This window comes from Nuphar pumila, chromosome 5, assembly GCF_984573655.1.
Source record: "Nuphar pumila chromosome 5, dmNupPumi1.hap1.1, whole genome shotgun sequence".
Classification (NCBI taxonomy): Eukaryota; Viridiplantae; Streptophyta; class Magnoliopsida; order Nymphaeales; family Nymphaeaceae; genus Nuphar; species Nuphar pumila.
In genome coordinates, this window is record NC_143253.1 from 123483331 (window position 1) to 123508651 (window position 25321).

General features: G+C 38.6%; 1 protein-coding gene, 1 long non-coding RNA gene, 2 other non-coding genes and 1 pseudogene across 4 annotated transcripts; 2 read left to right on the forward strand and 3 right to left on the reverse strand.

The window, feature by feature from the left end:
- Window positions 1-1455: 1455 nt before the first annotated feature.
- On the forward strand, window positions 1456-1550 carry LOC149838502 (small nucleolar RNA snoR1). Its single transcript, XR_016432269.1, has one exon. It is a non-coding gene; the product is annotated as a small nucleolar RNA snoR1 (small nucleolar RNA).
- Window positions 1551-1660: 110 nt separating this feature from the next.
- Window positions 1661-1751, forward strand: LOC149838503 (small nucleolar RNA snoR1). Its single transcript, XR_016432268.1, has one exon. It is a non-coding gene; the product is annotated as a small nucleolar RNA snoR1 (small nucleolar RNA).
- An 8165-nt stretch (window positions 1752-9916) lies between these two features.
- On the reverse strand, window positions 9917-10378 carry LOC149838504 (brassinosteroid-related acyltransferase 1 pseudogene; annotated as a pseudogene).
- Window positions 10379-11466: 1088 nt separating this feature from the next.
- On the reverse strand, window positions 11467-12660 carry LOC149838505 (uncharacterized). The gene is made up of 2 exons (XR_016431971.1): window positions 12498-12660; window positions 11467-11661 (listed from the first exon to the last, which is right to left on the reverse strand). It is a non-coding gene; the product is annotated as an uncharacterized LOC149838505 (long non-coding RNA).
- Window positions 12661-20896: 8236 nt separating this feature from the next.
- LOC149838506 (brassinosteroid-related acyltransferase 1-like) lies at window positions 20897-23212 on the reverse strand. The gene is made up of 4 exons (XM_090008260.1): window positions 22778-23212; window positions 21481-21975; window positions 21033-21083; window positions 20897-20920 (listed from the first exon to the last, which is right to left on the reverse strand). Exons 1-4 carry the CDS (start codon window positions 23210-23212, stop codon window positions 20897-20899), a joined length of 1005 nt encoding a protein of 334 aa, XP_089864386.1.
- Window positions 23213-25321: the final 2109 nt, after the last annotated feature.

Genomic DNA, 25321 nt, shown 5'->3' on the forward strand with positions numbered 1-25321 from the left:
CCCAACCAAACCCTACCCGTTGACACCCCTAATCTCACTTGATGGTGATGCGTGTGGGGGTCCACACAGCTTCCAAGTGAGATGCACGGTGTGAATTGGATATAACCTGGTCTTTGTCTAATGCCAAGATCTCATGGATTTGTTCTTGCATTGAGGAACTCCAAGGAATTGATTTTTTGTAAACAAGGATCAGAATCCATGCGTTAAAGCAAAATTGGGAGAAAGAAAATGTTCTAGATTTGAAGGCGAGTCTTTCTCCGACCCCAAAAGAGTAATGCAATAGAGAGCGCGGTGCCTATTTCAGATATCCAAGATCTGAGTTCCAAAGCTTGCTTAATGAACATGATCTTTTTTTTCTGGAGTTCTATTATGAACAGAGAATAATAATTATTGGAAGATTTTGCATTAGATCTTTTAATTTGTGACCGGTGGATTTTCCTCCATTCTAATTGAACTGTATTTGTATCATAAACAAAGTTTGTTGACCTTGAATAAAGAATGTGTTAACATATCAACTCATCCAATTAAAGCTAATTAAACTTAGGATTTTCCATTTAATCATCTTCATAATGTGAAAAATGTAGGTGAATATCAAAATACAGGAATCACACATGGACACCCAGTGCATCCGTGCACACACAGGCGCACACACACACACACACACACACACACATATATATATATATATATATATATATATATATATATATATATATATATATAGAGAGAGAGAGAGAGAGAGAGAGAGATGTGTTCTAACACTACAAGAAAATTGTTAATTAGCGACGGAAATTTGCGACGGATTTTTTCCGTCGCTAATTAGCGACAGATTAGCTAGATATACAATCTGTCGCTAATTCGCGACGGATTAGCGAGGAAACAACTTTTATCGCTAATCTATCGCTAATTAGCGACGGATTAGCGACTGCAATTTTTTGTCGCTAATTCTTATTACAAGAACACCATTTTAGCGATGGATTTAGAGAGGGAACTCTGTCGTCGCTAATCCGTCGCTAATTAGCGACGGTGTAGCGACAGAATATATTCCGTCGCTTTTTTGGTATTTTGATTTACGACAGCTTAGCGACGGAATTATTCTGTCGCTAAATGTCGCGTAAATCCCTAATCTCATCCCTCTTTCTCTTTTTCCTGTTTCGCTGTCTTGCTCCCGCCCGCCGCCCTCTCCCTCCCGCTGCCCGTCGGCTCTCGCCACCGCCCGGCTGCCGCCGCTCCCCGTCCGTCGCTCGCCAGCCGTTCACCGCTCGCCAGCTGCCGCTCCCCGTCAGCCTCCCGCCACCGCCCGGCGACGCGTAGGTAATCATTTGCATCTGCATTTTCTTCTTCTTCTTCTTCTTCTTCTTCTTCTTCTTCTTCTTCTTCTTCCTCTGATTCCTCATCTGCATTTTTGCTTCCTCCGAAACTATCTTTTTATGATTATGTCTTCTTTTTCATTTTTCCCATGATGTTCAATGCTTCTTCTGACACCTCTTGTACGAGAACAACTTTCAAAGCTTGTTCTTTGAGCAGTGATAAGCAAACTGTTCTGAGCGATTTCCTCCATTTCTGTTATTTTTTGCATTTTGTTTTATGGTTTTCATGTGACATCTTTCTTACATTATCTCCCGCTATTTTTCTATATTTTTTTATTTTTTTATATTATGTCCATGATGATTATTTCTTCTTCTGACACCTCTTGTATGAAAACTATCTCTTGAAGTTGTTCCTTGAACACATGCAAGCGACTATCTGACCTATTTTCTATAATCTTTTTGAGGTTTTAACCGAATTACCAGTTTGTTTTCCAAGTGTTATTATTTGGAATATTTGTTTGGGCTAATGTTTGTTGGATGGGAAGATGTAACATCTTGTGCCATGTTTGTGTTAAGAAAAGGATTTTTGTCATTATTTTCCTTCTATTCAGTTTAATTTTCCTTTCCCTTTATTTCTTTTAATGATTGGGGAAACAAAGGGCATGATAGAAAAATATGAGTTTTAAAAGATTTTGATTGAGAAAATGGGAACAGAGAAATCCTAAAGAGAGTATATCATTATCCCATTTTTAATTGGTTGTGGTTTAGTTTATTGTATATTTTGCAAATGGTTTCTTAGTGTCTCTCTTTTTTATAATATGTTAGGCAAGTGGTTGTTTAGTATTTCTCTGTACTGGTTTATGAAATTTTTGTTTTGTCACCTCTTCTATAAGAATGATCTTCTATAGATCGTCCGTTGAGCAGAGATAAACAATTTATGATCCATTTTCTATTTTTTCTTTGTTCTATTTTTCTTTGTTTAGTCTTTTTGCTTCCTTTGCATAAGTGTTTGTGTTTCCCTAATTAGCTTCAATATTCATTGCAGTACATTACTTGCACACTTTATTTCATCGCATTTCATCATTAGATATATCATCAACAGTTTAGTTGTTTTTTGCATTGCATAAGTGTTTGTGTTTCCCTAATTAGCTTCAATATTCATTTTAACATAGTGTTTTTTACAGATTTCTCAACGGAACTCGCTTGTGCCCCGCCACCCGTGGTAAGTAAGTGACAAAAACAATGCAAATCGGGTAAATACCCGTGGTGAGTAAGTGATGCAAGCGCATCATATGTTATTTAATTTATTGAATGTAACACTTTATTGTTCACACACTCACTTAGTTGTTGATATCTAGGACTGCTTTGTTGGAGTTCGGAGATCATGTTGAGCATGATTTTAATGTATGAATATGAAAGTGTTCTTATTTTTGGAGTACGGAGTCCATGCTATGCATGGTAGTAGTTAGTGGGATATTGAAGTGTGTTTGCTGCAGGTACATGTTTGACATTTGTTTGATATGAATTATTTCGATGTATTGCAATGTTTGATGTGATTGTATCCATGCTTACATGTAGTTACTTTCAATTTGATTATGTCTTCCATGTGAAATTGTATACTGAAAGCATGCTTCAAATGAATGTATCGTGTCATGAATAGTTTGCACATGAAAATATTAAGTTATCAATGCATGTATCATAATTCTTGTGATTGTATGACATCATATATTGCATGATAAATTTGATATTTTCTTCATCATAGCATTCTGATGGTTCTCTTTTAACTGGTTAGGATACTATTCGTAACATCATATGACAGAATGACTGCAAACCGTGAATGGATGTACCGTAGAATAGTGGACAATGAGTTATCGCATGAATATATGGATGGTGTTGACAGTTTTATTGAATTTGCAACGGCAAGTGTCAGTACGGTAGATCCCACAGGTCGGATTAGGTGTCCCTGCAAGATTTGTAAGAATAATCGATTTGTAGAACCTCATGGCGTTAGACATCACCTATACAGGAAGGGTTTTGTGAGTGATTATTAGAACTGGATGTTTCATGGAGAACAATTTAGAAACGATTTTGATGCACGGGTGAATGTGGTGCACGATAATCCATATACGAATTTGATATTTGATGCCGCAGGAACAGAACTGGGTTCTGCTATGAGTTCTAGTGATGTAAGAACTGTCGTAGATGAAGAATCACCAAACGATACAGCTAGTAGATTTTATGATTTACTTAGAGATGCTGATGAGCCACTTTGGAACGGTTGTGAGAGTCACACTATCTTGTCTGCAGTTCTTCAACTAATGAATTTGAAGTCCGAGTATAATTTGAGTCAATCATGTTTTGACCGTTTGTGCATGATTGTGAAGAGTATGTCGCCTAAAGATGAGAAATTGCCACAAAATTTCTATCGTGCGAAAGTTATGGTCAACGCTCTAGGTATGGGTTACAAAAAGATTGATGTTTGTCCAAATCACTGCATGTTGTATTTCAAGGAGCAGGAAAACGACATATCATGCCCGTCATGTGGGCATCCTCGGTTCAAGCCAAAGACAAGAGGCAATGGTAGCACGAGATCAAAGGAAGTTTCATACAAGTCGCTCCGCTACTTTCCTATCACTCCTAGATTGCAGCGATTGTATATGTCTTCAAGGACAGCTAAACACATGAGATGGCATGCAAATAAAGTTCGACTGCCTAAGAACACATATGAGCATGTTATAATCACATATTCAGTTTTTTGACTGCCTTAGAGCACATATGAGCATGCTATAATAACATATAGAGTTTTTTTATTGCATTAGAGCACATATGAACATGCTATATATCATTTATGATAGAATCACATATAAAAAATTTTGGTTTGCCTGCCTTAGAGCACATATGAGCATGCTATATTCACATATTTAATTTTTTGACTGCCTTAGCACACATACGAGCATGATCGAATCACATATATAGTTTTTTGTCTGCCTTAAAGCACATCTGAGCATGGTAGAATCACATATAGAGTTTTTCTAGATGCCTTAGAACACATATGAACATGCTATAATCACATATTCAATTTTTTGACTGCCTTAGCACACATATGAGCATGATAGAATCACATATATATATATATATATATATATATATATATATATATATATATATATATATATATATATATATATATATATATATATATATATATATATATATATATATAACTTTTTGTCTGCCTTAGAGCACATATGAGCATGATAGAATCACATATAAAGTTTTTTTTACTGCATTAGAACATATATGAGCATGCTATAATCACATATTCAGTTTTTTGCCTGCCTAAGAACACATATGAGCATGTTATAATCACATATTCAGTTTTTTGACTGCCTTAGAGCACATATGAGCATTCTATAATAACATATAGAGTTTTTTTATTGCATTAGAGCACATATGAGCATGCTATAATCACATATAAAGTTTTTTTGCCTGCCTAAGAACATATATGAGCATGATAGAATCCCATATAAAGTTTTTTTTACTGCATTAGAACACATATGAGCATGCTATAATCACATATTCAGTTTTTTGACTGCCTAAGAACACATATGAGCATATTATAATCACATATTCAGTTTTTTGACTGCCTTAGCACACATATGAGCATGCTATAATAACATATAGAGTTTTTTTACTGCCTTAGAATACATATGAATATGTTATATATCATTTATGATAGAATCACATATAAAAATTTTGGCTTTGCCTGCCTTAGAGCACATATGAGCATGCTGTATTCACATATTCAATTTTTTTACTGCCTTAGCACACATACGAGCATGATCGAATCACATATATAGTTTTTTGCCTGCCTTAAAGCACATCTGAGCATGATAGAATCACATATAGAGTTTTTTTAGATGCCTTAGAACACATATGAACATGCTATAATCACATATTGAATTTTTTGACTGCCTTAGCACACATATGAGCATGATAGAATCACATATATATATATATATATATATATATATATATATATATATATATATATATATATATATATATATATATATATATATATATATATATAACTTTTTGTCTGCCTTAGAGCACATATGAGCATGATAGAATCACATATAGAGTTTTTTTATTGCCTTAGATCACACATGAGCACATGATAGAATCACATATAGTGTGTAATTTATTTCATTATATTTTGTTTATCAATACTGACTGTTCTTTTCTTGTGTAGGCTGTTAGCGATAATCAGGGTAGTGGAGCTGAAGGGACAGATAAAGACAATGAACAAGAAGACGCACAAAATCTTGGCGATGATTAGATGACTGTGTTGAAGAAGTTCTATTTTTTTTAGTTTTCCTAATTGTAATTGTTGAATTGTAAATAATTAAACTTCTTAATTTTAAGGTGGAACGATTAATTGTTGTAGATTCTTGTTATATGAATTTTTTTGTGTGGTTTATTTTTTATTTACAGAAAATATAAATTGTACAGGAAATAGAAATTGTACAGTTCTCGGTATTTAATTTTCAAATAATTTTTTTTTAATTTTTTTTCGTGTTTGCGACGGATTAGCGACGGAACCATCCGTCGCTATTCATATTAATCTAGCGACGGCATAGCGACGGAAGTAAATCCGTCGCCAAGCCGTGGTCGCCGTTTAGTACCGGCGGATTGGCGACGGAATATAGCGCTCGTTATTTCGTCGCAATTAGCGACGGACCTGGCGACAGAATAATTCCGTCGCCAGTTAGCGTCGAAATATTCGCGACGTAAGCATACTGTCGCCTCGTTGTCGCTAATTCGTCGTTAACCATGTTAGCGACGGATTAACGACGGAATGTGGTCGTCGCTAATCTAATGCTTTGTTGTAGTGTAACTTCTAAGCATGTGATGGCTCAGTATATCTTCTATGTTAGGAGGGGGATAAAACAAAAAAAAAACACGGTGGTACTTTAAGGAAATATATTTGTTACAATGTTTTGTATGTACAAATGACACAACAAATCGGGTAAATATTGGCTACTAATGAAGGTAAGGAACTAATGAGTAGAAATCACTTTTTTTCTTTAAAATATTTCTATTTTTTTATAGATCAAATATTACCAATGTGATCTACATGGTTTGTTTAGTAGGAAACTTATTTTGAATCATGTGATTATGACAAGTAATTAGGAAACTTACAGTTTGCCAAAATTTCATAGCTCAAAAGATCACATTGTTACATCAAAAAAGCACGATAGGCTTGATCCTTAGCAAACAAACAATGCCGAACACATCTATGTGGTTAATTAGATTAAATTTATACAACTTGCACCTATATATGATTTATAATTCATTAGTTCCTTACCTTCATTAGCAGCAAATACTTTCCCCAGCAAATCCTTTTTTCGTTTTTTAAGTAAACATGAACCATAGAGTGATCTGCATGGTCTGTTTAGTAGGAATCAACATTTGGATCACTAGATTATAACATCTGGACAGGTTTTTCCAATGATTAAAAAATTAACTGCTATAAATAAATTAATAAAATTAATTTTGAAAAAACAGTTTTTCAACGAAAAATTGCAACCCAAGGGTCGATCATTAGTAAATTGACCGTGCTTATCACATCGATGACGTCAGAGGAAGTGAAAATAACTTTGCATCATAAGATACAGAATGTTTATATATATAAACAATTAGGAAAATTTTCCAAAAGGCACCTAAAGTGTCAGCATTAATAAAAAGGACACCTAAATTTTGGAAAATTTTAAAAATGCACCTAAAAGAGAGAGGATTAAGTGAGAGGCACCTCTGATGATAACACTGTCAGAGGTGCCTTGGATGCTGTTCATCTTAAAAATGAATGACACCCATCAAACCGAGAATAAGGCTCATTGTGAGCCATTCTTTTTTAATCATTTGGATGTCGTCCATCCATTCATCTTGAGATCAATGGCATCCAAAGGTGCTCTCATGGTAACGGTATTACTGTCATAGCACACTCTAACCTGATCCCATCTCCTTAAAAAAATATCGTGGTTAATTGAAAAGGCCCGGGAGCTTGCTACTTTCGAATTTGCTGTTAAATGTGATGTGAAATTATCATTTTACCATAAACATCATATTTTCAAAAAGAATTTTTTTTTAAATACCCTCAAACGTTTGATTTTAATTCATGCTCACACCAAACGTTTGAGAGTTTGCAAATGCTCATCAGAGTTTTTTTATTGTTTAATCAAATTACTTCAATCATCAACTAAACTTGGATTATTCTTGGGTTAACACTAACTCATGTTTTGAAGTTACCACTTTACCCCTATAACTACAATTTTACTTGAAATCTTGACCTCTCTAACAAGAAACAAAATACCAACCACTACACCACACAACTTTGTTGTTAGCAATTTTTAGAAAAAAATATTATATAATTAAATTTAAATTGCAATAACCCAATCAACCCAAAAAAAATATTTGACAACTTTCAGTCCAAAAATACCAAAATGTGGCTTATCATACTATAAACTATGTTGTAAACTACGGAGCCACATCTCATAATAGTAAGCCGGTACAATCAGTTACCTAAAAATTAGGCCTCTTCCTATGAGAAAGAAATCACGATGAAAAAAAGAAAAGTTTTTTAAAAACTAGGCCTCCTCATATGGGAAAGGCATGTGGGTAGCGTGGTCATTTTAATAAATTTAAAACAGGATTTATAAGAGGTAATTAAACTGGGGTGATTTGATTAACCCATATAAAAACTTTGGTGGTCATTTGCAAACTCTCAAACTTTTGGTGTGTGCATGATGAATCAGACCCAAACGATTTGATGGGTATTTGAATATTTCCCTTTCAAAAAATGCATTTAAAAAGAGGGAAGGAGTCTTGAAGGGTTAACTAATTAACTTTCTTAACTCATCTTGGGTTAGTGATTACCTAGGTTAAATGGATGGAAGTTTATTTTTAATTGGCGGTGAAAAATTTTAGGTGCCTTTTTAACAAAATTTCAAAACTTAGGCATGTTTTTGATTAATGCTCAAACTTTAAGTTTTTTTTTAAATTTTCCAAAATAATTATAACAAACATGTTTCCTATTAATGGAGATCAAATGATCTAATTTTGGCTCATCTTCTATATTGTCATAGCCAGTCACATGGGCGGCATTCCATAGGCCTTCTGTTAACATAATGCCAAACACTTATAAAGTATTCGCCCCGAACACTGGATCACGCCTCGCCCCGTGGGGGTTACCATGTTTGTCAATCTCAGACATGAACAGTTTTGTTACAGTGTTGCTCCACTGAGGGAAGCTTCCACCTCCACACGGACCGACTTGCTATGCAGTTAAAAATATAACTCTGTTACCATGTCTGCAGAAATGGAGGGTGCTTACCATACCAAGCTCAGCATAGGTGGTTACTTTTCCAAAATAAGTGAGCTTTTGGCGATTATTTGAAGTTTGAGAGGATAAGATGGAGCCCAGGCTAGAGGCCCATGCATCTCTATTGTCTACCGGCTGTAGCCCAGCAACTGCTACATGCCATAAACACATCAAGCAGACTGCAGCACAGTTGATGTGATGCAACCTGCTGTCTACTGCACATATGTGCCTCCGGTCCAGGGTCCAAACTGAACTGCCTTACCCCCATATAACAAAAACAAGATTGTTCTGCAGGATACCTTTGAAAGAAATTGGCCCAACATATGCTTTAGGGCCTACAAGGGCTCCTCACACCTGGCTAGGTGGGTCAGCTTAAGGCAATCAAGTTGAAGGATGTTACGAGTTCGATACCTAAGATGCGTGTCTCTTGCCTTAAGGCTGAAGCAGCAGGCTCCTAGTAGGCAAGGGGGCGCGGCTGAGGAGTTCTTAACCACTTGGTGGTGGACCATATGGCAGAGCATCAATCTTCCAGAGTTCCAACACCTGGGCAAAGTTTCCCCTTGATAAATATCAAAAAGTAAGTTTTTGGGGATCACACACCAACATCAAACAGACTGCAGCACAGTTGATGTGATGCAACCTGCTGTCTACTGCACATATGTGCCTCCGGTCCAGGGTCCAAACTGAACTGCCTTACCCCCATATAACAAGAACAAGATTGTTCTGCAGGATACCTTTGAAAGAAATTGGCCCAACATATGCTTTGGGGCCTACAAGGGCTCCTCACACCTGGCTAGGTGGGTCAGCTTAAGGCAATCAAGTTGAAGGATATGTTACGAGTTCGATACCTAAGATGCGTGTCTCTTGCCTTAAGGCTGAAGCAGCAAGCTCCTAGTAGGCAAGGGGGCGCGGCTGAGGAATTCTTAACCACTTGGTGGTGGACCATATGGCAGAGCATCAATCTTCCCGAGGTCCAACACCTGAGCAGAGTTTCCCCTTGATAAATATCAAAGAGTATGTTTTGGGGGATCACACACCAACATATATGCTTTGAATAACAGAAAAAGTTTTACAGCAATCATGTATATGTTTTGTTTGGTAATTTAATACATATTTATGGCCTTAAGGCTATTAAAACTGAGAAACTTTTAGAGAAGAGATGATCTATACTGTATGCATGGAAATGACAAGAACCCCTATAAGTGACAAGCTTTCCCAACACTTAGCACAGTTGGCTATGAAAGTAGTAGGTGAAGGCATCCACATGTTGAGGGAGTAAGCCGATAGTCACATTGATGGTTGCTTCCTTATTGGAGCCCTGAACAAGATATGCAGCATGTGGAAGAGCAGAAGCTAGTGGGTATGCACTCATTGGATGCCCTTGCCCAAAATCCAGCTTGTCAAATGGGCACCTGGTCAAATCTGAGACCATGGTGAGTTCCATCAATGGAGGGAGTGGCACTTGGGGAGCTTCAAGCGCTTGCAGATACATCCTCACATAGCCGTTAGTGACTGCTTCTTTGGCTGCCCTTATCTTGCTAATTGTCTCCTCCAAGCTCTCCTCTTCTAGGGCCCCTACTGTGCATGACACAGAAGCCAGGACAAATGCATTCCCACTGAACCCTTTTGAGAGGGGTGGCACCAATTTGTTTCTAATGTTCACAGCAAATTGCAAACATACCATTTTGTCCTTGTGAAAGTTCAATGCCTTGTTTCTTGCCTGTATACACCATTATCACAGTTGAACATAAGTTGTTCAATCCAAAGATTGCATAGCTAGCAAAAAAAGGGAAAAAAAAGAGCATAATACCATACCAAAGGATATATTGTCTTTCAAAAAAAGAAAACGAACACCAAAGGATATATGTTTTATACTCGAAACAATGAGGATGGCATGTAGTCGACCAAATGATGACCTTATATTTTGCAGGGCCATTCTAGCTCTTAAGGTATACTGCTACATGAGAATGTATCGAGTCATAAATATACATACACATGCACAATATAATGTCCATTAGCATAAGAGGGGAAGTGCTAATTCATGAATATGTATATTTAATGACGACTTATCACTAAGTGTTAAATATTCCAAAAAATAAACCACATAAAGCTATTCATAACATACACACACATGCATGCATGTGCACACACACATACACATTTGCGCATCTATGTCCTTATTCATGCATAATACATGATAGGTTAAAGCCTAAGAACTTTTTCTCTGAGGAAACTTTCTAGGGACGTGGGTCACTTAATGAGTCTGCCTCCCGACAAAGTAAACCTCGGGTAGTCTTTGACCCCCATGCCTTACCACTACAACAAAGCAGTAGATTAGCGACGACCACATTCCGTCGCTAATCCGTCGCTAATCCGTCGCTAACCATGTTAGCGACGGATTAGCGACAACGCGGCGACAGTATGCTTACGTCGCGAATATTTCGACGCTAACTGGCGACGGAATAATTCCGTCGCCAAGTCCGTCGCTAATTGCGACGGAATAACGAGCGCTATATTCCGTCGCCAATCCGCCGGTACTAAACGGCGACCAGGGCGTGGCGACGGATTTAATTCCGTCGCTAAGCCGTCGCTAGATTAATATGAATAGCGACGGAATCATCCGTCGCTAATCCGTCGCAAAAACGAAAAAAAATCAAAAAAAAATTATTTAAAAATTAATTACCGAGAACTGTACAATTTATATTTCCTGTACAATTTATATTTCCTGTAAATAAAAAACAAACCACACAAAAAAATTCATATAACAAGTATCTATAATAATTAATCGTTCCACCTTAAAACTAAGAAGTTTAATTATTTACAATTCAACAATTACAATTAGGAAAAATAAAAAAAATAGAACTTCTTCAACACAGTCCTCTAATCATCGCCAAGATTTTGTGCGTCTTCTTGTTCATTGTCTTTATCTGTCCCTTCAGCTCCACTACCCTGATTATCGCTAGCAGCCTACACAAGAAAAGAACAGTCAGTATTGATAAACAAAATATAATGAAATAAATTACACACTATATGTGATTCTATCATGTGCTCATGTGTGATCTAAGGCAATAAAAAAACTCTATATGTGATTCTATCATGCTCATATGTGTGCTAAGGCAGTCAAAAAATTGAATATGTGATTATAGCATGTTCATATGTGATCTAAGGCATATAAAAAAACTCTATATGTGATTCTACCATGCTCAGATGTGCTTTAAGGCAGGCAAAAAACTATATATGTGATTCGATCATGCTCGTATGTGTGCTAAGGCAGTAAAAAAATTGAATATGTGAATATAGCATGCTCATATGTGCTCTAAGGCAGGCAAAGCCAAAAATTTTATATGTGATTCTATCATAAATGATATATAACATGTTCATATGTGTTCTAAGGCAGTTAAAAAACTCTATATGTTATTATAGCATGTTCATATGTGTGCTAAGGCAGTCAAAAAACAGAATATGTGATTATAATATGCTCATATGTGTTCTTAGGCAGTAAAAAAACTGAATATGTGATTATAGCATGCTTATGTGTTCTAATGCAATAAAAAAAACTTTATATGTGATTCTATCATGCTCATATGTGCTCTAAGACAGACAAAAAGTTAAATATATATATATATATATATGTGTGTGTGATTCTATCATGCTCATATGTGTGCTAAGGCAGTAAAAAAATTGAATATGTGATTATAGCATGTTCATATGTGTTCTAAGGCATCTAGAAAAACTCTATATGTGATTCTACCATGCTCAGATGTGCTTTAAGACAGTCAAAAAAACTATATATGTGATTATACCTGAGAGGGACCTGGAATCGAAGATCCCCTATCCTGAACAGCGGCCTTGATCTCATTTCGGAGAAAGGGGGCGACGGTGTATTGGAAGTAGTTATTCAGTGATTCATTAATGATCTCGCGTACATCATCACCGGAAAGAATAGTCGGCTGCTTGGAGCTTATGTCGGCGCAAGAAGTTGGTGAGCCGTAACTGGAAGAACCAATAACTGGTGAAGTGTTCATATTACTCCCAAACCCGAACACGCGACCTTTTTTGGGTTCACCTGCTGCAGTCACCCATGTTGTAGGATCAAATGATGGATGCTGAGTAGCGTCTTTGCCATATCGCTCTACCATTTGTTGCTCATATGCCTCCTACAAAATAATGTTTAAAGTATTCATTAATAATTAATGATAACATTATGATGACTTGCATATATATTGCAATGATTATTAATAGAATTAATACATACCGTTGTCGTTCTCGCCTTCTCTGATACGAAGACTCCCGTGATCTTCCGTTTATGTGTTTCTACAAACACATCCTTATATGGTACACTGCCTCCTTTTTCTGCTTCCTGCGAAGTTAAATGACAAAAGATTTAGTACACAAATTTGCAACAATACTTATAAAATTAATATTATATATTGATGAGTTACCATTTTCTTTAGGTGGCTCCCAAATGTCTTAGATCCACCTGTGTGTAGATGGGCTTCGGGCATCTTCGATCGATTTTGTGAAGCCTTCGCAGAGCGATTTTTAAATGCATCTTCCGCCCACATATCGCACATTTCATCCCAGTAATCTCTCCTGATAGTAATAGGACCATGGCCCTTCCACAGTAATGGATCATCTACTACGTCAGATGCTTTTTTTGCTGCAGTCTTCATAGTGTGCAGCATGTCTGCAAATCGATTGGCAGCCACCTTCTGCCACACCTTCCTTGCATCATTTTCTTCCACCGTAGTTGCAAAGCGATTCAAAGCCTACAAATATTTTCAGAAAGTTAGTAGACATTGCTTAAATAAATTAAATATGAAACACATTAACTATGAGGAACAACTGTATACCATGAATGAGGACCACAATCTGTCTAACACCTCCTTTGGGTACTCTTTCTATTGAGCAACTGGTCCTGGTAGATGTTGAAGAAGTGAATTCCTAATCTCCCGTACTACTTCTTGTGGCTCAAACCTCGTGCTGCACATGAATTGTTACACAGTAAATATCAATACAAAATATTTAAAAGATATGCAATAATTGAAAACAAAATACTTACGGTCGATTATTGATATACACTATTCGAATGAGTCTTCTTGTGCCAGCCTGAGAAGACCATGTTTCCTGTGTTGGCTGTTGACTTGTGCGATCAACTGGTGTAGGTGGGTCGTGTACAGGCGCAACATCATCTGTAAAAAAATACACACCAAGTTCTCAGAATGTGCATTTGAACTAATCAAGCATCTAATTAGTTATATGATATACCTATCACAAGAGCCCGTGAAGATGAAGGTTGAGCCTGGCTACTACTGGATGAGCGACCACTATAACCTCCACGAACCATATTCTAACAAATAACATATGTCATACAATACATTCAAATAATTCACATCAAGTATTACAATGCATTCAAGTCATTCACATCAAGCATTGCAATGCATTCAAATAATTCAAATCATTGACATCAAGTATTGCACTAATTCAAATCATTCGTTAATTGCATAAATTATAATACATTCAGATAATTGAAATCATTCACATCAAGTATTACAATGCATTCGAATCATTCGTATCAAGTATTACAATACATTGAAATAAAATTTGTAATCATTCACACCAAGTATTGCAATACAACTCACATCAAGTATTACAATGCATTTAAATAGAGGTTTATAGTATAAGATTTTGCTCACTAGCTTGAGAATTCTTCCTCGTCACTAGTTTGACTTTCTTCTTCTTCTTCTTCTTCTTCTTCTTCTTCTTTTTCTTCATTGTTTGCCCATCCACTTGGTACATCATTTGGATCACATTCCTCTATGAATGTTTCATCAGTCAATGGAGATATGACATGCATATCATGCGCAACATCGTGACCATAAGCGAAGTCACAGACATCATCTGATTGATAGTAATCACTGTCTTCAGCTAACTCATCTTCTTGTAACTGATCATACTCGGGGTATAGTTTGGATTTCACCTTGCAAACTGCCCACCATTCATTTCTATCTGACTTTTTTATACTCGGATATGAAGTATAATAAACTTGTTGAGCTTGCGAGGCTAATATGAATGGTTCATATGTTCCAAACCTGGATTTATGATTCACCTCCACAATGCCTGAAGCTTTGTCGAGTCTTGTTGCAGTTGGATCAAACCAATGACACTTGAATACCGTAACCCTGTTATTCATGCCTAAGTAAGTCAACTCCATTATTTCCTCTATAACACCGTAGTAATCATGTTCATTTTCACCGTAGCTGCTACCCTTGACACACACGCCACTATTTATCGTTGATTTGTTTATACCGTAGTCTTTTGTATGGAATCGATAACCATTTACGATATACCCGTTGTAGCATTGCACAACTTTGGTCGGACCATTTTCTAAATCACATATTCCTTGATCTTTAACATCACCATGGCGAACCTACGCACAGATATAAACAATTATTGTGATCACGATCAATTAAGTAACTTAGTGTTGTTTATAAGTACAAAATTTATGTTAGCTTCTTTACCAACTGTTTCAACCACTCCACAAACTTAGTTTCACGTTCTTTTTGTACTTCTGCATTAGTGAGATGTGAAACTTTGTTTTGCAACTCCAGATCAAATCGTCTGCAAACCACAAATACTTATATTACCGAGCCATGTATCCACATATAGAACATAAAAGGATTTATAATTGAGTTGCATATACATATACTTACTCGATGTATGGGTCGATCGCTGAACAATTAAAAAGAATATAGATGTGTGCTGCATCTTGCTCTCGATCTGTCAATAGCCTTGATCGGCAACTACCAAATGCATGCCCAAGTCGTTGAAATATCGACAGCTTGTCAGCTACAGTTACTTGTTCTCCATCATCGTTACGGGGCGGGCATGTGTAACGTGTTGAAATATGAGGTTCGAAGTACATAGATGAGAAATTTGAAATCTCTTCTAAAGTGTACGCCTCACAAATAGAGCCTTCTACTCTTGCTTTATTACGAACCTTTTTTTTTAGGTCGAACATGCATCTGACAAGAATATACATTTCAAATTTTAAATATCTGTCATTAAAGAGACAAATATAAAAAAACATATACCTTTCAAATGGGTACATCTATCGATATTGCACAGGGCCACCAACCCTTAGTTCATATGGCAAATGTATGATCAAATGTTCCATAACATCGAAAAATGCTGGCGTAAATATCTTTTCTAACAGACAAACAGTGGTGATGACAGAGTCCTCGAGATTCTTTACATCTGATACAATGACCTCCGATGCGCACAATGTTCTGAAAAATCCGCTCAACTCAGACAATACCCCCCATATAGGTTTGTCTAACATATCATGGAATGCTAGGGGTATCAATCGTTGCATAAAGATATGACAATCATGGCTCTTCAACCCATATAACTGTCCATCGTCAATCTTCACAGCCCGAGCAATGTTAGAGACATATCCATCTGGAAATCTCATTTGTCTCAACCATTGACATACATGTTTTATTTGATCAGGTCCGAGCACGTACTTCGCCTTTGGTTTCAGTACTTTGCCATTATACTCTTTGAGTTCCAATTCTGGTCTTTTACATATTAATTTTAAATCCATACGGGCCTTCGGATTATCCTTCGTTTTTCTTTTAATATTCATTACTGTATTGAACACATTATCAAACACATTTTTCTCTACATGCATCATATCCAAATTATGTCGTATCAATAGGGTCGGCCAATACGGTAGTTCCCAAAAAATAGATTTTTTCGTCCAATTGTGTTCCTTCCCAAATCCACGGAAGGGTGTAGGACTGCGGGCATCTGTTAATACATCTGGAAAGTATCGCAATCTTCTTAAAATCTCTATGCCAGACAATCTTGAGGATGGACCTTCCATTTCAGTTGTGCCTGCTGTAAATGCATTCTTTTGACGTCGGAACGGATGATCGCTGGGTAGAAATCGACGATGGCAATCAAACCAGCAAGGCTTCCTTCCATGCCTCAATCTAAAAGCTTTGGAATCCTCCATGCAGTACGGACAAGCCAACCTCTCATGTGTGCTCCAACCAGATAACATACCATATGCAGGGAAGTCACTGATTGTCCATAGAACAGCGGCCTTCATGTTGAAATTTTGTTTTTTGTGGGCATCATACGTGGTAACACCGTCATCCCACAGTACTTTTAATTCATCAATCAATGGCCTTAGATATACATCAAGATTTTGGCCAGGTGAGGTCGGACCAGGGATCAACAGAGACAAGAAAAGATTTGGACGTTTCATACACAAGCTTGGTGAAAGGTTGTATGGAGTTACAAATACTGGCCAGCATGAGTATGGAGTTGATCTACCCCCAAATGGATTAAATCCATCTGTACATAGACCGAGTCTAACATTTCACACTTCCATTGTGAAGTTCTGATGAGTACGATCAAAGTGCTTCCAAGCTTCAGCGTCAACAGGATGCGTGATCTTGTTTTCATCGTGTCAAACTTTATTTGCATGCCATCTCATGTGTTTAGCTGTCTTTGAATACATATACAATCGCTGCAATCTAGGAGTGATAGGAAAGTAGCGGAGCGACTTGTATGAAACTTCCTTTGATCTCATGCTACCATTGCCTCTTGTCTTTGGCTTGAACCAAGGATGCCCACATGACGGGCATGATATATCGTTTTCCTGCTCCTTGAAATACAACATGCAGTGATTTGGACAAGCATCAATCTTTTTGTAACCCATACCTAGAGCGTTGACCATAACTTTCGCACGATAGAAATTTTGTGGCAATTTCTCATCTTTAGGCAACATACTCTTCACAATCATGCACAAACGGTCAAAACATGATTGACTCAAATTATACTCGGACTTCAAATTCATTAGTTGAAGAACTGCAAACAAGATAGTGTGACTCTCACAACCGTTCCAAAGTGGCTTATCAGCATCTTTAAGTAAATCATAAAATCTACTAGCTGCATCGTTTGGTGATTCTTCATCTACGACAGTTCTTACATCACTAGAACTCATAGCAGAACCCAGTTCTGTTCCTGCAGCATCAAATATCAAATTTGTATATAGATTATCGTGCACCACATTCACCCGTGCATCAAAATCGTTTCTAAATTCTTCTCCATGAAACACCCAGTTCTGATAATCACTCACAAAACCCTTCCTGTATAGGTGATGTCTAACGCCATGAGGTTCTACAAATCGATTATTCTTACAAATCTTGCAGGGACACCTAATCCGACCTGTGGGATCTACCGTACTGACACTCGCCGTTGCAAATTCAATAAAACTATCGACACCATCCATATATTCATGCGATAACTCATTGTCCACTATCCTACGGTACATCCATTCACGGTTTGCAGTCATTCTGTCATATGATGTTACGAATAGTATCCTAACGAATTAAGAAAAAAACAATCAGAATGCGACGATGAAGAAAATATCAAATTTATCATGCAATATACTATGTCAAACAATAACAAGAATTTTGATGCATGCATTGATAACTTAATATTTTCATGTGCAAACTATTAATGACATGATACAATCATTTGAAGCATGCTTTTATTATAAAATTTCACATGGAAGTCAAAATCAAATTGAAAGTAACTACATGCAAGCATTGATACAATTATATCAAACATTGCAATACATCATAATCATTCATATCAAATAAATGGCAAACATGTACCTGCAGCAAACACACTTCAATATCTCACTAACTACTACCATGCTTAGCATGGACTCCGTACTCCAAAAATAAGAACACTTCCATATTTCTACATTAAAATCATGCTCAGCATGATCTCCGAACTCCAACAAAGCAGTCCTAGATATCAACAACTAAGTGAGTGTGTGAACAATAAAGTGTTGCATTCAATAAATTAAATAACATGTGATACGTTTGCATCACTTACTCACCACGGGTATTTACCCGATTTGCATTGTTTTTGTCATTTACTTACCACAGGTGGCCGAGCACGAGTTGGTTCCGTTGAAAAATCTGCACAAAAACAAAACAAATTAAGTAACAAACTAACTAATCATGAAACAAGATGAAACACTAACTAAAAAAATTAAAACAAATTAAAACAACTCTAACTAATTGAAAGAAGAGAAAAGAAAAATAGTATATATGTTAAGCCAAATCTAACTAGAAGATGCTAATTTAACAAACCAGCTATAACATGTTGAACCAGTCGACTAACATAAAGTCATAGACAATTTCTAATCTGAACTACTTAGCAAAGGAATAGTAAATCAATCAATTAGTTTACTAGAAAAGATGTGAACTCCGTTTAACCACCACTATCATAAAGAATTCAAATAGCCCTAATCTAACTAACTGATTGTTAGAACATTAAATACCAATCTATCTAAGAAAAATATAATTATAAAAGACTAATAGATTGAAATACTCTAACTAACCAGATTTCAAGAAAACAAATTGAAGTAAAACTAACTACCAGTAGACATTAACAAACTAACAAATTGATAAAAATTTATGAACTACTCTAACTAGAACAAACTAACAAATTGATAAAAATTTATGAAATACTCTAACTAACCACAGTTGATTAAATCTCAACCTAGCCAGTTGATTTCGATTTGAATTTTTTTTTATAATTAAATTTTTTTTTGAATTTTAAATCTCAACCTAGCCAGTTAAACCACCTGCCTTTCCGGCAGGGAAGGGGGTTAAACCCCCTGCCGGAAAGGCAGTTCCGGCATGGGGGGTTGACCCCCTGCCGTGCCTTTACGGCAGGGGGGGTCGACCCCCTGCGTTTTCGGCAGGGGGTCGACCACCCATGCCTTTCCGGCAGGGGGTCGACCACCCCTGCCGGAAACGCAGGGGGTCGACCCCCCCTGCCGGAAACGCAGGGGGTCGACCCCCCTGCCGGAAAGCACGGGGAGCAGCGGCTGGCGAGGTCGCCGGTGGCCGGCGCAGTCGACAGCAGAGAGGGGGAGACCTGGAGCGAAGCTCGGGGGCCACTGGGTCGCCGGAACTCAGAGCGGAAGCGAAGAGGTGGCTGCAGGGAGGATCGTCGGTCGTCGGCGGCTGAGAACGCCGGTTGCGAGTCGCCGGCGAAGGGGAGACAACACCTCCCGGCAGCAGCCACAGAGGAACAGCAGGGAGGAGGAAGAGGTCGGCGGCGGGTCGCCGGTGCTCGGAGTCCCTGGCGCAGCCGCTAGCCAAGCAGGGAGGTCGGCAGCGAGGATCGTCGGCGAGGCGGCGGCGGCGGCGGCCGGACGGTGGCGAGAGCCGACGGGCGGCGGGAGGGAGAGGGCGGCGGGCGGGAGCAATACAGCGAAACAGGAAAAAGAGAAAGAGGGATGGGATTAGGGATTTACGCGATATTTAGCGACGGCTTAGCGACGGAAACATTCCGTCGCTAAGCCGTCGCTAAATCAAAATACAAAAACCGCGACGAAATATATACTGTCGCTAATCCGTCGCTAATTAGCGACGGATTAGCGACGACAGAGTTCCCTCTCTAAATCCATCGCTAAAATGGTGTTCTTGTAATAAAAAGTAGCGACAAAAAATTTAGTCGCTAATCCGTCGCTAAGTAGCGACAGATTAGCGATAAAATTTGTTTCTTCGCTAATTCGTCGCGAATTAGCGACAGATTCTATCTCTAGCTAATCTGTCGCTAATTAGCGACGGAAAAAATCCGTCGCTAATTTCCGTCGCTAATTAACAATTTTCTTGTAGTGTACGGGTACTGACCAGTGAAGGCCACGTGGTGCATCCGGGCCACAGCAGTGTTTGATCCGCCATCCTTCATCTCGAGTGTCTTTATGCCCCCCCCCCCCCCCTGCTGGTCAGGTGTGCCTAAGAACTATTTAATTCTGCCTTAATAATTTTTACCGTTTGCACTGGCTGTAGGGTGTCAACTGGTTGGATTTGGTGCAGACCCAGGTGAATATGAACCTGGATCTATTTTTTAGGTGCTGATAATGGGTCCGGCCCGGTTACTAATCGGACCTCCTTTTTCATTACCGAATCCAACCCTATAAGGTTTTATATGGGTTGGGTGTGGGTCAAACCCGACTCATTGACACCCCTAAACTAGCAGACAGGGTAGCGGTAGAGATGGATCCATTGATCCTCCAGCCTGGGTTTTGATGCAACCCCTGCTGTCTTTGAGATGCTTTGTGCTATTGAGCCAGAGCCCTTTGCTGATCCGGGCTAGCAGTTTAGACCTCCAGCCTGGGCTCCACCTGATAGGCATTAGGTACCAATACGGCAATACCATTATAGAGATGCACCTCCGGGGTGTACAACAAAACCTTTTGGATATTGAACACAGAGAGACAAGGTTGTTGGCCATACCATGCAGAGGGCAACATATTTCCTGGACCCATTCCCCATGGAAGAAGCCATCTGCATTGATAGTTGGCAAGCATTTATTGCAGGTAGATTGGTGCTTATAGGAATTCATTTCTCTGAAAAAGGATATCATTTTGAACGATTTGAAGTCCAAAAGATACACTGTGAATCATACCGTCTAGAATGCCCCCTTTTGCTTTCCTCATAAATATGACACTTTTCACTCAGATACAGCAATGATGCTATATAAAACATGCCCAAAAAGACATCAAGCATCATGAGCTTTAAGGACAAAGGCAGCCGAATTAGATGATAGTACTGTAGGCTCAAATATACCAGCACAAAAATTTTCATTTTTTAAACTAATGAAACCAAGATCGTGTTCCATTCTTACATATACGAACATAATGCGTGCATTCAAATGCTTATGTGAGAGAGAGAGAGACAGTACCTTCCACACGTGTGTTGCTACAACCTCAAACGTGGTACACTCGCCGATATTCCTCTCAAGATTTAATGCTCTCTTAAAGCTGTCTATAGATTCTTTGCTGGGAGTATAAGTTTTAAAAACATAACCATTATGGAGTGTACTCCCCATCTGGGAGAACTCGCAGCCTCCTGCTGCTGCATCAGACTGAACCCATTCAGTAGAGGCCATTGCTTGTTGAATCAGTTGGAGAAGATGATAAAAGGGCACGACTAGGCTTTTCATGGGATCACTATCATCATTATTACCATCATCGCACTTAGTGGTGTTCTCACTGTTTGGTGTTACCAACAATCGACTTCTGTCGTGCACTGGCTCTACAAGCTCACAGCTCACGTCTGATCTTCCTGCTGTCATCAGAGCCCATGCAGTTAAAAAATTGAAAGTTGCTGGACCGTCAAACAAGGAATGACTCGTGCCCACGCCCACTGTGTACCCACCACACCCAAATCTTGTCACCTGCATGCATGACATATGGAGTCATGATTAGCTGCATCACCTTCCAATCAATGGAACCTGTATTTTCGTTTATAACCTGAAGAAACCACACACGGCCGTCATGGAGACATAATCGCCTTCCCAACAGCATAAAACTCGAGGCTAGGACCCTCGCCCTCAGGGCGTATTCTAGGCAATGAAACCTATATTTGTTCTTTTCAGATTATGCTTTAGCGTGTGGCCCACTCTCAAGAAGTTAGAATCCCTCGGCCACCCCCATCCCTCGCCGGCAAGGAAGCCTGCTACTTCGACTGCGGCAAGGGACATGCACCCGGATATCTACTCATGATATCCTTCGGTTTAATGCGTTAACTTGACCTGCCTAGTCAGGTGTGTGGAGCCCTTGTGAGCTTGGAAACTGTATTTGTTGAGATTCACTAAAATGGTGATGATTTTATGGGGCTAAGAAAAAAAAAGGATTATCAACTATACCAGAATGAATCATTTGTATGTGAAAAAGAAGGATATGCTTGAACAGAATAGAATTACGATGAAAAGTTTCAATCAGAGATAGATGCATAAAACAAAATATTGGCTCTGTGAAAAAGATATCCCTAAAAGTAAAAAAGAGAAGAAAAGAGGAAGCGCTTCTAGTCTTTCTGAAAACAATCGTAAGTTTTATATAATATGCTAAAGTCCTTAATTGCTTTCTTCTAATTCCATTTACTAAGCTAGTACAAGATGAAATTGCTTTAGCTGCTACAAAAGAGAAGAAATGAAAGTGAGCGTTTGTATAGTAAGTTTTTTATTTAAATTTTCTCACCTGAACAGCAACTAGAGGCATGTCAGAGTAGGAGCCATTGAAGGGTGGCCTGTGAACAAGCTTCTCATAGAATGGGTTATACTGTGATAGATCTCCAAGCTGTGAGATTTCCACTGGTGTGGAAGCCTCTACTAGGACTGCACCCTTCATGTTGCAAATGAGATCAAGCTTTCCACTTCCTGGGTTTATGGTGAGCCTTCCAGCTGCTGGGTACCAATAAGACAGTGTTTTCTCAAGACCCACCTTCATCTTCTGGACAACTGATTCAAAACCATCAGTGGGGGGCATGTAGAAGAAGATTGAGTACATGAGCGTGGGACACTTCCTGTCAAGATTGGAGAGAGGGAGGATCTCCTCATTCTCTCCGTTTTGATGGGGAAGGGGGTCTGGATAGACAGAAGTGAAACTCTTGATTATCACACTTTCAGACTCCATGGATAGTTTTGGAGGTGTGGTAGGCTCAAGAGAGGAAGGGCGAGGGTTGAAATAGGGAGTAGCAGTCGTGCAGAGAGAGTGGCTTTATTAATAAATATGCTATGATTAATGGAGAGTTGCATTTTGTGCTTTGTGGGACACCACAATCTCTCTCTCTCTCTCTCTCTCTCTCTCTCTCTCTCTCTCTCTCTCTCTCTATATATATATATATATATATATATATATATATATATATATATATATATATATATATATATATATATATATTCAAAATGCGGCTTAGAAAAACAAAACATTGTTAGTGTGTGTGTGTGTGTGGTGGGGGTGGGGTGGGGGTGGGGGAGTGGATAACAACGTGCACATGGTGGTGGTGTTGCTCACATTCTGCCATCATGGAACGTCCAAAAGGCACATCATGGGGGGACACAAACAATAAAGAGAACGGTAGACAAAAACAGAGGTGGGAAGAGAATTAACTGTGCCGAACCAAGAAACCAGGCTTGCTTTTGGGAGACTTGGTCAGCTCGACCCGTGAGTGGATCAGGTCCAAGGGTCTTTGGTCACTTTTCTGTAAGGCAACTTGGATGCTGTCCATCTAGGAAATGAACGGCACCCAAAACTCATCAAATAGGATGGTCCTCATCTAAATGGGCCTCGCAAAAAGTTTTTATGCCATCCACTTATGGCTGCACAATAAGCTGAGCTAGCTCGGGCTAGGCTCGAGCTCAACTAGTTTAAACCTGGCTCGAACTCGTTCGAGTAGGTAAATGAGCTGAGTTTGAACAAGACCTCAAGCTCATTAAATATAAACGAGGTAAGTCTGATCAGGCATTGTATAGTTATATAAGAGCTAGTTTATGAATATGTAGAATATATATTTGTTGGCTATTAATCACAAAAAAACATGTTTTACCTAAATGAGCAAGTCGTGTGCCTTTAGCATACGAGATGGAGCTAGGGTTTGAATCCTTAGTTTCTTTAAATGAAATTAGCTTGAGCCGAGACAAGCTGCGCTGGGCTTGAGCTTGACCCCAGCCGAGTCTGTACAGAAAATGTTCAACCTCTGCTTGAGCTCGAGCTGAGCTTCAACATATATTTCTGGGCATGCTCATCTTTTCCAGCCTAAGCTCGGCTCAAACCTGGCTCTTGTGCAACATCCACTTTCTAGATGAATAGCATCAAAGGCCAAAAAAAAAAAAGATAGATGAAATTAGTGCAAAACATAAAACTCTCAGTACAGTTTTCTATAGGCAACTTTCAGTGCATTTTAGGTACCGTAAATGAAGGGCTTCCAAAGTGCCTTGTACAAAAAACTGTCCAAGGCCTCTTGGGCGAACACAGATCCCATCATTTGAAATAGGAGCAGAAATTCAACATCAAGGGACCAACCTACCTAAGGGTTTTGAAGGCCTGCAGAACATGCAGCTGTGCCCCAAACAGTGCTTTCGTGTCTCTTTGCTTGTGAAGAGTGACATGACCTTTTTGGATGCATGTAAGCTTCCAATCTTATTTTTGTGCACAATCTGTTGTTGAAACTTGAAAGGCAGCCCAGAAGGGCCTTTTCTTCCTTCATTATTGGAAAAGAACTATAAAAGACAGGCAACAGTAATAACCTTGTAATCAGACAAGTTCACATCAATGCATTGTACCAACACCACCAAAGTAGCCATTTATGGTCCCCTTTTTCTGCTTCCCCCCCCCCCCCACACACACACACACACATATATATATATATACAGAGAGAGAGAGAGAGAGAGAGAGAGAGAGAGAGAGAATTAATTAGCCAGAGTATTACATGAAGTATGGCTTACATGAAGTAGAAATGTTATGGATGGACTCTTATGCAAGCACCACACAGTCCTGCATAGAACTCCCTTTACTAAATGCCTATTGTGACTCACTGATAATGCTCAAGATGATTGACTGCATCCTACTATCCAACAACTTTGAGAGAATGTGATATGGGCTGCCCAGGTTGGAGGGCCAATAGCGCCGACGAAAGGCGTCCCTATTGCTCTCTTTGTCACTATTATAGACCTATAATGATAACAAAAAGTGGTCATATAGTTTTGGCCGTTGTTAAATAAGAACAATGACAATTATAGGTTG